This window comes from Pollachius pollachius (assembly GCF_949987615.1).
Source record: "Pollachius pollachius genome assembly, chromosome: 1".
In the NCBI taxonomy this organism is placed as follows: Eukaryota; Metazoa; Chordata; class Actinopteri; order Gadiformes; family Gadidae; genus Pollachius; species Pollachius pollachius.
Genome location: NC_136934.1, coordinates 50,893,220 through 50,906,259, shown reverse-complemented (window position 1 = coordinate 50,906,259; position 13,040 = coordinate 50,893,220). Strand labels below are relative to the sequence as shown.

General features: G+C 41.3%; 1 protein-coding gene across 1 annotated transcript; it reads left to right on the top strand.

Moving 5' to 3' along the window:
* The first annotated feature begins 8,137 nt into the window (after nucleotides 1-8,137).
* Nucleotides 8,138-12,438, top strand: LOC307072653 (myeloid cell surface antigen CD33-like). Its single transcript, XM_079732044.1, has 5 exons — nucleotides 8,138-8,217; nucleotides 8,750-9,100; nucleotides 9,495-9,761; nucleotides 10,171-10,264; nucleotides 10,966-12,438. The coding sequence occupies exons 1-5, from the start codon at nucleotides 8,172-8,174 to the stop codon at nucleotides 11,015-11,017; spliced, it is 810 nt and encodes a 269-aa protein (XP_079588170.1). The 5' UTR covers nucleotides 8,138-8,171; the 3' UTR covers nucleotides 11,018-12,438.
* Nucleotides 12,439-13,040: the final 602 nt, after the last annotated feature.

Here is a 13,040-nt window from a genome sequence, read left to right as displayed (position 1 = left end):
CAATTCTTTGCACTACGATTTTAATTCTTTGCAATTCTTTGCACTACGATTTTAATTCTTTGCCATTCTATGCACTATACGATTTTAATTATTTGCAGTTCTATGCACTCTGATTTTAATTCCTTGCAATTCTTTGCACTACGATTTTAATTCTTTGCAATTCTATGCACTATACGATTTTACTTCTTTGCAATTCTTTCCACTACGATTTTAATTCTTTGCAGTTCTATGCACTACGATTTTAATTCTTTGCAGTTCTATGCACTAGGCCTGACTGTACAGTAAATGCAATGATGTTGGATGTGTTTCACCGGGTAGCTTGGAAGGTAGTTTGCTCCAGTGCAACGGTGTTGGGAGCGTTTCACCTGATAGCTTGGAAGGTAGTTTGCTCCAACGCAACTGTGTTGGGAGCGTTTCACCTGGCAGCTTGGAAGGTAGTTTGCTCCAGCGCAACGTTGTTGGGAGCTTTTCACCTGATAGCTTGGAAGGTAGTTTGCTCCAAAGCAACTGTGTTGGGAGCGTTTCACCTGGTAGCTTGGAAGGTAGTTTGCACCAACGCAATTGTGTTGGGAGAGTTTCACCTGGTAGCTTGGAAGGTAGTTTGCTCCAACGCAACTGTGTTGGGAGAGTTTCACCTGGTAGCTTGGAAGGTAGTTTGCTCCAACGCAACTGTGTTGGGAGCGTTTCACCTGGTAGCTTGGAAGGTAGTTTGCTCCAGCGCAACTGTTGGGAACGTTTCACCTGGTAGCTTGGAAGGTAGTTTGCTCCAACGCAACTGTGTTGGGAGCGTTTCACCTGGTAGCTTGGAAGGTAGTTTGCACCAACGCAACTGTGTTGGGAGTGTTTCACCTGGTAGCTTGGAAGGTAGTTTGCTCCAACGCAACTGTGTTGGGAGCGTTTCACCTGGTAGCTAACCTGTATGTTGGATTTATTCATAGTACTCAATTGTGTAGCATCTGCATTAGCTTTCTTTGCACTACGATTTTAATTCTTTGCAAGTCTTTGCAATACGATTTTAATTCTTTGCACTTCTATGCACTATACGATTTTAATTCCTTGCAATTCTTTGCACTACGATTTTAATTCTTTGCAATTCTATGCACTAGGCCTGACTGTACAGTAAATGCAATGATGTTGGAAGCGTTTCACCTGGTAGCTTGGAAGGTAGTTTGCTCCAACGCAACTGTGATGGGAGCGTTTCACCTGGTAGCTTGGAAGGTAGTTTGCTCCAACGCAACTGTTTTGGGAGCGTTTCACCTGGCAGCTTGGAGGGTAGTTTGCTCCAACGCAACTGTGTTGGGAGCGTTTCACCTGGTAGCTTGGAAGGTAGTTTGCACCAACGCAACTGTGTTGGGAGAGTTTCACCTGGTAGCTTGGAAGGTAGTTTGCTCCAACGCAACTGTGTTGGGAGTGTTTCACCTGGTAGCTAACCTGTATGTTGGATTTATTCATAGTACTTAATTGTGTAGCATCTGCATTAGCTTTCCTTGCACTACGATTTTAACTCTTTGCAATTCTTTGCACTACGATTTTAATTCTTTGCAATTCTATGCACTATACGATTTTAATTCCTTGCAATTCTTTGCACTACGATTTTAATTCTTTGCGATTCTATGCACTAGGCCTGACTGTACAGTAAATGCATTGATGTTGGAAGCGTTTCACCTGGTAGCTTGGAAGGTAGTTTGCTCCAACGCAACTGTGTTGGGAGCGTTTCACCTGGTAGTTTGCTCCAATGCAACTGTGTTGGGAGCGTATAACCTGGTAGCTTGGAATCTAGTTTGCTCTAACGCAACTGTGTTGGGAGCATTTCACCTGCTAGCTAACCTGTATGTTGTATTTATTCATAGTACTTAATTGTCTAGCATCTGCATTAGCTAGCTATCACTGCTGTATACGGGGAATGGGTTAGCCTAGCGATTGTTAGTACTTGCACTTGGTCCGATGAACATCTTTACTGTACTGACAGCGATGTATTGTTTCACTTCTAATTTAAAATGTACTAAAGGAAATTGTGACTTACTTACGTAAGTCGCTTTGTATAAAAGCGTATGCTAAATGCACTATATGAAGCTTGGATGGCAGTTTGCTCCAACACAACGTCGTTGGGAGCGTTGCCCCCGTAGTTTGGTATCGCTTCCTCAATCTGTTCGCAGCGTTACAACCATGTTTGCCGTTTTTCCAGCGAATTTGTTTTTTGAACTTTGCATAAAATTGACTCTCAGATTTCAGGTTGGCAACCCTAAAAGCCTTCACCGGCAAATTCAGATTCGTAGTACTGTAAATTTAAATCTTTGACCAATTTTCACATTTCAATATTTTGTCAAATTTCACAAAGTCCCTCGAAGATATGTACGAACATCAGCAATGGAGGGAAGTAAGGTTTATCACTTTCTATGGCAATTTACTTGAGCTAAATGGTTTGATCTAGAAAAACATCAGGTTCTCACTGTACCATAACCATCTTGCTAGATGTGCCTCATGCTGTCTTTCATATTACTTATTTCCAAGGAATTTAAGCATTACAAATTATTTATCAACAGTGGACCATGCAATAAATGTCTTGGATTATTTTTGTTCAGGGGTAACGTTGGCCCCTTAACATTTAATTTCAAGATCAGTGTTCTACAGTGTTTGTCAAATTCAGGACTGGCTCTGGAGGCTGTAGGTGGAGGGAAGACCAGGAATGGTGCAGCTCTGCAGATGCTGAAGGGTAAGACAATGGAATGCATATATTGATGGCTTGCTTGGATTGTTTAGAGTGTTTAGAATGACACGGTCAGCGACTCATCGTACAGATCTAATGTAATCCATACAGATTTGTTCATTCTGACTGGCTGTTAAGAAAGCATTCTCGGCCACTAGGACTAACCAGGATGTGTGTTACATGTGGCTGGCTATTGGGGTTGGGAGTAATAACTATTGTAATTAGTTCTATCAAAAGATCAAAGTATGTACTGTGCTGTAAAAGTGCATGTAAAATACACTTAACATCCGAGTGAAGTTTTTGGACTGCATTAATGGGGAGAAAAACAAATGTCCAGTGTGCAAATGGATCACGTGTGTTCCTGAAGGGACTGAGGCGACGCAGTCGGAGGTCCTTGCGGTGGCGGTCAGCGAGAGGTGTCAAGACCAACCAGCTCCTCGTCCAGGAAAGGTGAATTCTTCAGACCGATTAAAGGTTCAATAAAGTAAATCTTATCATCTAAAAAATCTAGGACACATTAGCTTGGTTTATCAGCAAATTGTAGCTGGGTTTTTGGTCCACCACAATAAAAGTCAATGATGCTGAAGAGCGCTATTTATTCGAGAGAAGGTACATGAAACGGATGACCTGTTAAGATGCTAGGGTGATCAAATCCCAGCAACGGTACCGTATCCCCTACTTCACAATGTTGCAACCTGTCAAACCCAACACTAACATTTCGGGAAGCTTTCAGTGCATCTTGACAATGCCACTGTTGGATACATTTACGCTTGGTCTGGGCCATTGTATACAAATAATCAATCGATACCATCTCAAAATAATGCTCTCATAGTGTGTGCTTTTGATTTTTTTTTTTTCGCTTAGTCAAACTGATATTGGCTAATGCTTAATCGTAAAAATGAATAATTGCCCGTCCCGGTTACACATTGCTTGCTTCCATCCTTTGTATAATTTTTATGTCTACCCTTGGTGTATATTTTTTGCCCTTCTTGCTATGACTAATTTCCACTTGGGATCAACAAAGTACTGTTGTTTTCAGGTCACAATGGAAGAGCAGATGGCTGTGCAGTTGCCATGGTTCAGAGACCCAGGTGAGAACTTTGATAAATGGTTACTTCATTCTTAAATGGACCAAATGGCAATAACATAATCCCTCCCAATTTTCATAAAAAGGTTGACTCTCTGGGAATAGTTCAACTGACTTGTATCATTATGCATATACATTTATTGATGAAAGATGGTAATCCAGCACTGAGGATTTTGATGTTGTTGCCGTAATGACTTGAAGCCTTTTCTGTCCTGTAAATCGATATCAAATCCAACATAAATTCTTGAATGTAATGACCTATGTTTGACGCCAGATGGTGGTGTTACTGTATTTAGGTGTCTTTGATTGGCCTTCACGTTTGGTGATCTAAATGTCTTCTGAATCGGGAGACTGGCTTTACTTTTTGCCTTCAATTTATTTCAGAATACGATGACCGAACAGTTGATCTACAACAGTGGCCTACTCCCCATCCACCCTGAGGATCCCTGGCTACACCTACAATCCAATCTACACCAGACATAACCACTCGGAGCTCAACAACTCCTACAACTCCTCCTGCCTCCTACACGCCATACTGTTACCACTTTACCATTTTAACTTTAAAACAAAGTACTGTAATTCACACCATGTTGTAGGAAAAGCATGTTTAGATTAATGATTTATACATTTTATTTCTGTGACCCCAACTATTGTATTTCTAACCCAGTTACCTCGGAACCCTCTTTCTAAGGGAGCGACTAAAGGGACAAAGCTGAAGCAAACCTGAGATTAACAATCTTTCTAATCTTTCTTTCTAATGTCCTAAATTGAATCATATAAAATGCCTGAAGTAACTTGTCTAACAAAACAAAAAGCCAACCTAATACCCAAACTTAACCATCTAACTAAACATCTCAAAGGCCTAAACTCGCTTACCTAAACCTAACCTAATACCCAAACTTGACCATCTAACTAAAGAGCTAAAATGCCTAAACTCTTACCTTAACCTAGTACCTAAACTTCACCACCTAACTAAACATCTCTAATACCTAAACTCTTTCCTAATACCTAAACAATCTTTAATGCAATCACTAATGCCTAAACTTAACCAAACACCAATAATAAAAGTGAACCATCCTTAATCTTAAACCCAAACCAGACTTGTCCCTTGGTCGCTCCACTTTGTTTCTTTAAAGTCATCTCTTTTCCCCCGCATCTGTGTTTTATTCCTTGAGGACTTCAAGTACTGCAGATGATATTTACTTGTTTTTTTTAATAAAGATACTTCGTCTTTACAGATTTGTTTTTGGGAAATGGGACAGCTGAGCAGCTTAAGCATCCTTACTTTTGAATCTGATCTGACAATATCAATCTTAGGACTCTGAAGCCAATAACATAAGGCAGAATATGTGAAAAGACAAGGTAGACAATGATCGAGAATTCAACGGAGTTGATTGATAAATATTTAACATGGAACCAAATGCCTATTTATTTGATATGTTACCAGGCTATCACAGTAGGGGAATCTGAAGGAGTACCATACAGTGTTGCATGGATGCTTACTAGATTGCATTATGGCTGAGACCATTGATTAAGATTGTTAATTTGAAGAATATGAATAAAGAGTACTTGAAGTGGATTGTTAAATGTCTTTTAAATTTGTCACAATAGGGTAATCTGTTTTGAATGCTTCTAGGTGAAGTGGTTATTGGTACTATAAAACACCAAGAATAACAGGCTATGTATAAATACTGACCACCATATTTTCGGTTTAATAAAACAAATTGAAAAATAAAACATTATGTAGTCATCACTCACCCTCAGGCTCTTGTCTAACCCTGCTGGGCACACCTTGTTGGAACTCTTCGTCGCTGAATGCCATTTGAACTAGAAACTCTTCTTCCTCCTTTCTGAATGGCTGGGATTTCCTGGAAGACTTCTGGAATGATCTCCTGGATGACCCTAGTTCTCCGGAACAAAAGAGACATACTTCAGAAGACCACGTATATTCATAAAAGCTGCAGTTCGTAAATTGTGACAAAGTCCTTATAAGAGGAAAATGTAGGAAAAGGTCTTGATACAATTAATTTCCATAAAATGTTAACTGGTGTTGGTGACAATGCTTAAGAGACAACAGAAGGGTACTATTCTACTGGGCTAATCTAATGAAAGGGGATGCTTGTGAGGCTATCGGTTACCATCTTCATCGCTGCATTGGGATTCGCTTTCCCTGTCCGGTAGCGTTTCATCGCAAGAGCTCAACTTATTGGGGGAGGCATCTCCTGGTGGGCTATGGGAGCTTCTTGTTTGTATGACGCTCCCCTGACTACCAGATCTGGAGTGTCCGTCTGAACGCCCGGACTCCGTTTGAGGAGCCCTCCTGCTTGAGTTCATGCATTGCAGCGTTGGTGTTGCGTGGTTTGCGCATGGGCTTATAAGGCGGCTCTGGGCTGGCCGTTGTCCGAGGAGTTTAGGGGAATGTGTGTGCAGAAAGGAATGGAGAAGAAAAGCCGGTGAAAACAAGTAGGAAAACACTTGATCACTAGGACAGGGGTAATGACAAATAAGGGGATTTCTGTTAAAGACCAACAGTTCCTAATGCATACTATCAGGTGGGATGCAGACAGCAACACTATTCGTTTTATTTATTTATTTTTAAAACCAGTGAGAAGGACGGTATAATTTAACTATCCCTGCTGCATTCAGATGCCAGGGTTATACTCTACTGGGAGGTTTATGTACCAACTACTCTTTAAACTAAGGTCATATACCCTCTTGCGGTATGCCAGGCTTGTTGTCATCCTCAGTGTTTTCAGCCCCTGGCTTTTTGACCTTTATAAATCTACCTTTGCCAGATTTTTTTTTCTGGGAAGGAGGATGGAAGAAAAGTCAGTAGCGAGTACAACCGCGGCAAAGCAAAGGTGGAGGCGTCTGAGCCATGAATGGTATTTCTGGCACCACTCATTGTGCAGTAAATTGATGTTATTGAGGCAGGGTGTAAATCTTAACTCTTATAAAGTGATGAGAGCAAGAAGTGAGAGCGGGTTTTAAAGGTGGGGGAAGGCTTCACAAATGCCTGATGTCTGATAAAGGTTTAGATGCAACACAAATCATGGGAGCAAAGAGGAAAACGCATTGTTCTTTTTAAAAGTTTCATAACAAGATAATCAGCAATGAAAGCTGTGGTCAAATGCTGTAAAAATAAAAAGTATATGATTAAATTATAAAATGCATGATAGTGACAGGAATGACAAAATGTCACCATCTGGTGGGTGTGGAAATTCAGTAAGTATTGGGTGAACTGAGTGTTTACGTACTTGAACACTGTAAGATGACTTCACCCTTAACCAACATCCCCCCCTCACTTCAAAACCCTGACGACTTTCTGAGAACATCCACTGACTTTGACACTTTGTTGCTCATAGCTCATCTGTTGAACACACACACATTGTTTGTCTCATCTGTCGAACGCACACACTTTATTGAGTTGAAATAATAAAAATATTCTTACAGCTAATTTTGTTTGTCTGTTTTTTGTATGTCATGTAAATGAGAGAGAGAAGTGCAGATATATATCGACTTTAAAGCGATGTGAACTGAGGTTAGTGGTTATTGCAGAGAATATCTGAAAGGAGGAAGTAAAATGTGAAGACTATTACTGTAGCCTTTCACAATCAGCCAATCACCCCAGGAACTGGAACACCTGGATCGTGTCCTCCAACTTAATGATGAAGAGCTAATGGTACTGGTCTCTCTGTACTGGTACGGTCTCTGGTCAACCTGGGATAGCCAGTGCCAAGAACACACACTATCAGTGTGATTAACACAAACTAATAGACAGACATCGATCAGGCCCACATTCACACAGACTCACACACACACACACGCACTACACACACAATACACAATACATGTTTACGAACACACACACCTGTGGTCCACCTCCTGCTCTCAGTCTTTGCGTCTGAACTGTTTCCTGAAGACTGGTTTCAGCACAATGTCCACCCTCTTATGGTTTATTAATATTAACTCTGTCTTCTATTTCTGTACCTCTCTTCACCTCTCTCCCTCCCTCTCACTCCTTCACCTCTCTCCCTCCCTTTCTCTCCTTCACCTCTCTCCCTCCCTCTCACTTCTTCACCTCTCTGCCTCCCTCTCACTCCCCTTCACTTTTCTCAGCTCATTTTGTCCCATTTGGTCGTTTTTTATAGTAACTTCATTGTTGATGGTATATCATGTAAATGAGAGAGGGAGAAGTGCAGATATATATGGACTTGAAAGCGATGGGAACTGAGGTTAGTGGCTATTGCAGAGAATATCTAAAAGGAGGAAGCTACATGTGAGGACATTTTGATGTAGCCTTTCACAATCAGCCAATCAGCTCCCCCTGTCCTAGTGATGGCTATAACCAGAAGGTGAAAGGAAGGTACGGAGCAGATGAAGATGAATCCATGGACCCTCTCTGTGCTCCTGCTGCTAGCTGGTAAGCTGTAATGCTTCTTCTGTTTACCACCGGGAACGTGTCGGTACACAAACTGGATCCAGCTGGCCTGCTGGCTCAACCTAGAGCTCTTTTTAGAACATAATGGGACCTCAAACCTACCACTAGACACAGACAAAGAAGGATACTTTGATCAGTTTATCGTTCCATATGTTATCATAATAAAAATAGCAGTGATGATAGTGATAATGCATTGTCTTCTTTTTGGGCCTCATCCAAAAAGCTTTCATAACATAAAAAAAAAGATATATAAAGTGTGAAATTAGACATGATATATAAAGTAATTCATTATGCTTTATATGATATCAAACATTATGTAATATGATATGAAACCGAACACATTACAATATCAACGTCACACCCTGACCGTCTCAGAGCGTCTTCACCATCAACCAGTCGCTCTCATTCTCACCATGACGGTGAAAAGCTCACCTTGGAGAGAGCATGACCTCATGTGAGACCCTCCCTTAGAACCGGGCTCCCTGTTGTGACCCCGACTGTCTGCTTCCTCCAGGGCCGCTGGGGGCGGACCCTGGCTGGCACGTGGAGTACCCTGACTCCTTCTGCGTGGTGGAGGGCTCCACCGCCACCATCCCCTGCAGCTTCACCCACCCCGCGGGGCAGCGGGTGGAGCGGGTGGTCTGGTGCCCCTATAGCCTGATCTGCCACCTCACCGTGTTCAACGTGTACGACAGCAGCAAGGTCTGGGCCGACAGCAGGTTCCTGTACATGGGGGACCGCGTCAAGAACTGCACCTTAAAGATCATCAAGACGGTGAAACGGGACTCTGCAACGTACCACTTCCGCTTTGAGACCAACGGCGGAGGGTACACCGGATGGAAAGGAGTCAGAGTCACAGTAACTGGTAAGTGTTACTTCTAGTACTTCTACTATTTAGTTTTACATAGGGTCAGTATTACTTCCACTACTGTCCCATTATAATAGGACTATAGGAAGAGAGTAGACTTGGTTCCCATTGGGGAGGGATTAGTAGCTTCCTGTAGTCAACCTTGACCAAGATGTCCTCACCCACCTGCTCCTCATGAGATGTTTCTGGATGTCCTGGAAGACGCTTTGGATCAAAGGGACTCGATCACAAAGAGCTTGATCAGGAAGAGCCAGGGAAGTTGCCCCATTCAACAGATTGTATGATTCCTTGTATATACAAACTGAGGTGGTAAATGTCCTCTTCAGCTCATGGTAAATGCTGTCCATCTGTCCAGTTGTAAAGAACGTCCGTCTCACTGTGTCTTCAACAGATGGAGAGGTTGTGAAGGTCAGAAGCTCCGTCACTGACAATGTGGTGAAAGAGGGCGGTCAGGTCACACTCACCTGTACCTCAGCCTGCTCCTTCCACCAATTGGACTTCCACTGGTACAGAAATGGCCACGCCTTATCAGAGACAGGCCCCGCCCTCCACCTCAGCTGTCTGACCAATGACGACGCAGGGGATTACACCTGCTCTCTGGACTCCAGTGGGCAGAAAACCTCTGCGCCTTGGAGTCTGGTCGTGGTGGAAGATGAAGGTGAGCCCCTCTGTGTTCACTAATGCACATGAGGGTGGTCCCTCATCTAATGTAATATAGTGTATGATAGTCTAACACTATCTAATCTAATATAGTATTTTATAGTCTAACACTATCTCATCTAATATAGACTAGTTTAGTCTGTCATTTTCTAATATAGTCTCTTGTAGTCTAAAATTTTCTAATCTAATATAGTCTATTATAGTCTGACATTATATAATTGAATCTAATTGTATCTAAAATAAAGTCATTTTATAGGTAATCTTAAATAATTGTTTCTGAAATTATGTCACCTAATCCAACTGTATCCAACACATTATATAATGTAATGTCATCTCACTGTTAATAACAAAGTGATGCAGACATACCTATTTGTATCTGAAATAAATGTGTTGTTTTATGAAAAAAGACAGGTTTGACTGGCACCTGACGGTGTCGGTGGTGTTGAAGGTGCTGTTGGCTGTGTTCCTTCTCCTCCTGGCTGGGCTGGTCTTCGCTAAAAGGTACTCGAGCACTACTAATCTGTTTAACTAGGCGTAGGGAATGGAGCCCACTGTGGAGCTCACCGGGAGAGGTGCAATTACCACTTATTATCATAGGTCGCCAAACTGAACAGAACCGAAATCTTTGAAAAATTTCCGCTTTAATCTTAAAGTGGAAGATTAATGACCTGCCACCAGGTGTTAGATGCCGTTTTGAAAATCTGCCCCTTATGACATCACAAGTGTCACATCACCTAGATGTTCGCTGGATAGATGAGCAACGTTTGCTACAGTCCACCGGGTAGGCTGGTAGACCCAAAAGAAGCTCCACACACACACACACACACACACACACACACACACACACACACACACACACACACACACACACACACACACACACACACACACACACACACACACACACCTTAACCCCGATATTCAACAGTATCTGAACTGGAGTTCAGAGTAGAGTTGATTTTTAACAAACTGTTTGGTGTAGCCTCGCAAAAACGTAGGGTTTTAATTCTGTTTTTCCGTATTATTTATTATTTGAGTAACTGACAGAATGGCATAGAATACTATGTTGAGATCAAAGTAGACATACTAAGATGTTTAAAACAAAAACAGATTCACTGGTTCACTAGCTCAGTGGCACTTAAAGCCTACTAGTGAAATGATGAAGGGAATCTGAGGTTTGCTGGTCTGCTTCTGGGTGACAGGTCAGCCCCTGGACCGGAACATGAGACCGTCTACAGCGAGGTCGTTCGCTGAACCAAACTCAAGCAGCGACTCCTCTTCCTCCTCCAGTGATGAAGAGATAAGGGAACACTGACTTCATCATGTCTGTTGTCTGTCACAGACTTATTGGTTGAGTCTTGTTCTTTTCAGTTTCTATTTCTGATGATTTCAGTGTTTGATGCATTTGAGTTTTCTTTCTTTATTGTATATTGTTGTTTATTCTGAATATACTCAAGGTTGTCTGAATAATGGTGAGGTTTGTAAAGACTGGTTCTTCTCCATTCCGGTCCTGATGATTAGGCTATGTTTAAAAAAAATACTTCTCAATTTAGTTTCTTGATGGCAAGGCGGCTCAGTCTTTCAAAAGCCTGTTCTTCTGTAAGCTTACAGTATTTATACAATCATATCTTTACAGTCTATGGGTCATTTAGGCTTGGAATAAAATCTGTCATGTTCTTATCATCGGTGCTGCGTTAAAGTTGAGCCATTTTAAATACTGATACATTTAATGGGGGCAGATAATCACCCTCACCACTTTGGAGCTAATATACGAAGGGGAAAGTATAATTCACTGAAACTCAGCAGGAACTTTGTGTGTTGCCATGTGTGTCGAAGTCCTCTCTGCTCCGAATACTATTATTAAGATAGCAGAAGTCAGATAGAATTGAACGAAAGTCTTTTTTTGAACAGTCTGTATACAAGTACAGGTATTATAGGTATGCATAACCAAATTTAGACATAGAACAAGCTTTTTGGGAACTGTATTAGACCTTTCAAGTAGGCTATTAAACTATAAAAGTTCAGTTGATTATTGCATTATGCTGAGCATACAGTGTATTTTCATTTAGATACAGCTGTTAGTTAGCCTAATGATTTCTCAATGCAAATCAAACCAGCTAATCGTCTAACTGAAATAAAACCATGCCAATCTCTATGTACAGTGAAGGGTATTTGATGATGTTGGGCTACTTTAATTCCAAAGGCTAAGGGAACTTAATCAGCTTGCATAGTATCCTAGATCAATGAAATAACTTTTAAAAAATAAAATCTGCCTGCCTCGTGTTTACGCCACTTGGACAGGGGGAGGGCTGATAGTAATAGTCTTCACATATAGCTTCCTCCATTTAGATATTCTCTGCAATAGGCAATAACCTCCCTTCACAATGCTTTAAATACCACATATAGCTTCCCTTCTCCCTCTCTCATTGACATGACATCCATTCAGCAGTTCAGTTTATATTGACCCAGCAGAATTTAAAATAGGGGTGTCTACACTTATGCACCCTGTATTTTAAGGGAGAACATTTATTTATTTACGATACATTATTCATTCACAAAGCAAATTGGTGTCCTTAAAGGTTGGATTTTTCATCATTTGTTTAATTAAGGCATTAAGATCAATTTCCATTTTTTTTTATTCCTTTTTATTCAACTTTAGCATGGGTGCCTAACCTTATGCCTACCACTGTGTATATATATATATATATATATAGTCAGCCACCAATTGTGCAAGTTCTCCCACTTAAAAAGACGAGAGAGGCCTGTAATTTTCATCATAGGTAAACCTCAGCTATGAGAGACAAAATGAAAAAAAAAAATCCAGAAAATCACATTGTCTGATTTTTTAAGAATTTATTTGCAAATTATGGTGGAAAATAAGTATTTGGTCACCTACAAACCAGCAAGATTTCTGGCTGTCACAGACCTGTAACTTCTTCTTTAAAAGGCTCCTCTGTCCTCCACTCGTTGCCTGTATTAATGGCACCTGTTTGAACTCCTTATCAGTATAAAAGACACCTGTCCACAACCTCAAACAGTCACACTCCAAACTCCACTATGGCCAAGACCAAAGAGCTGTCCGAGGACACCAGAAACACAATTGTAGACCTGCACCAGGCTGGGAAGTTTGAATCTGCAATAGGTAAGCAGCTTGGTGTGAAGAAATCAACTGTGGGAGCAATTATTAGGAAATGCAATACATACAAGACCACTGATAATCTCCCTCGATCTGGGGCTCCACGCAAGATCTCACCCTGTGGGGTCAAAATGATCACAA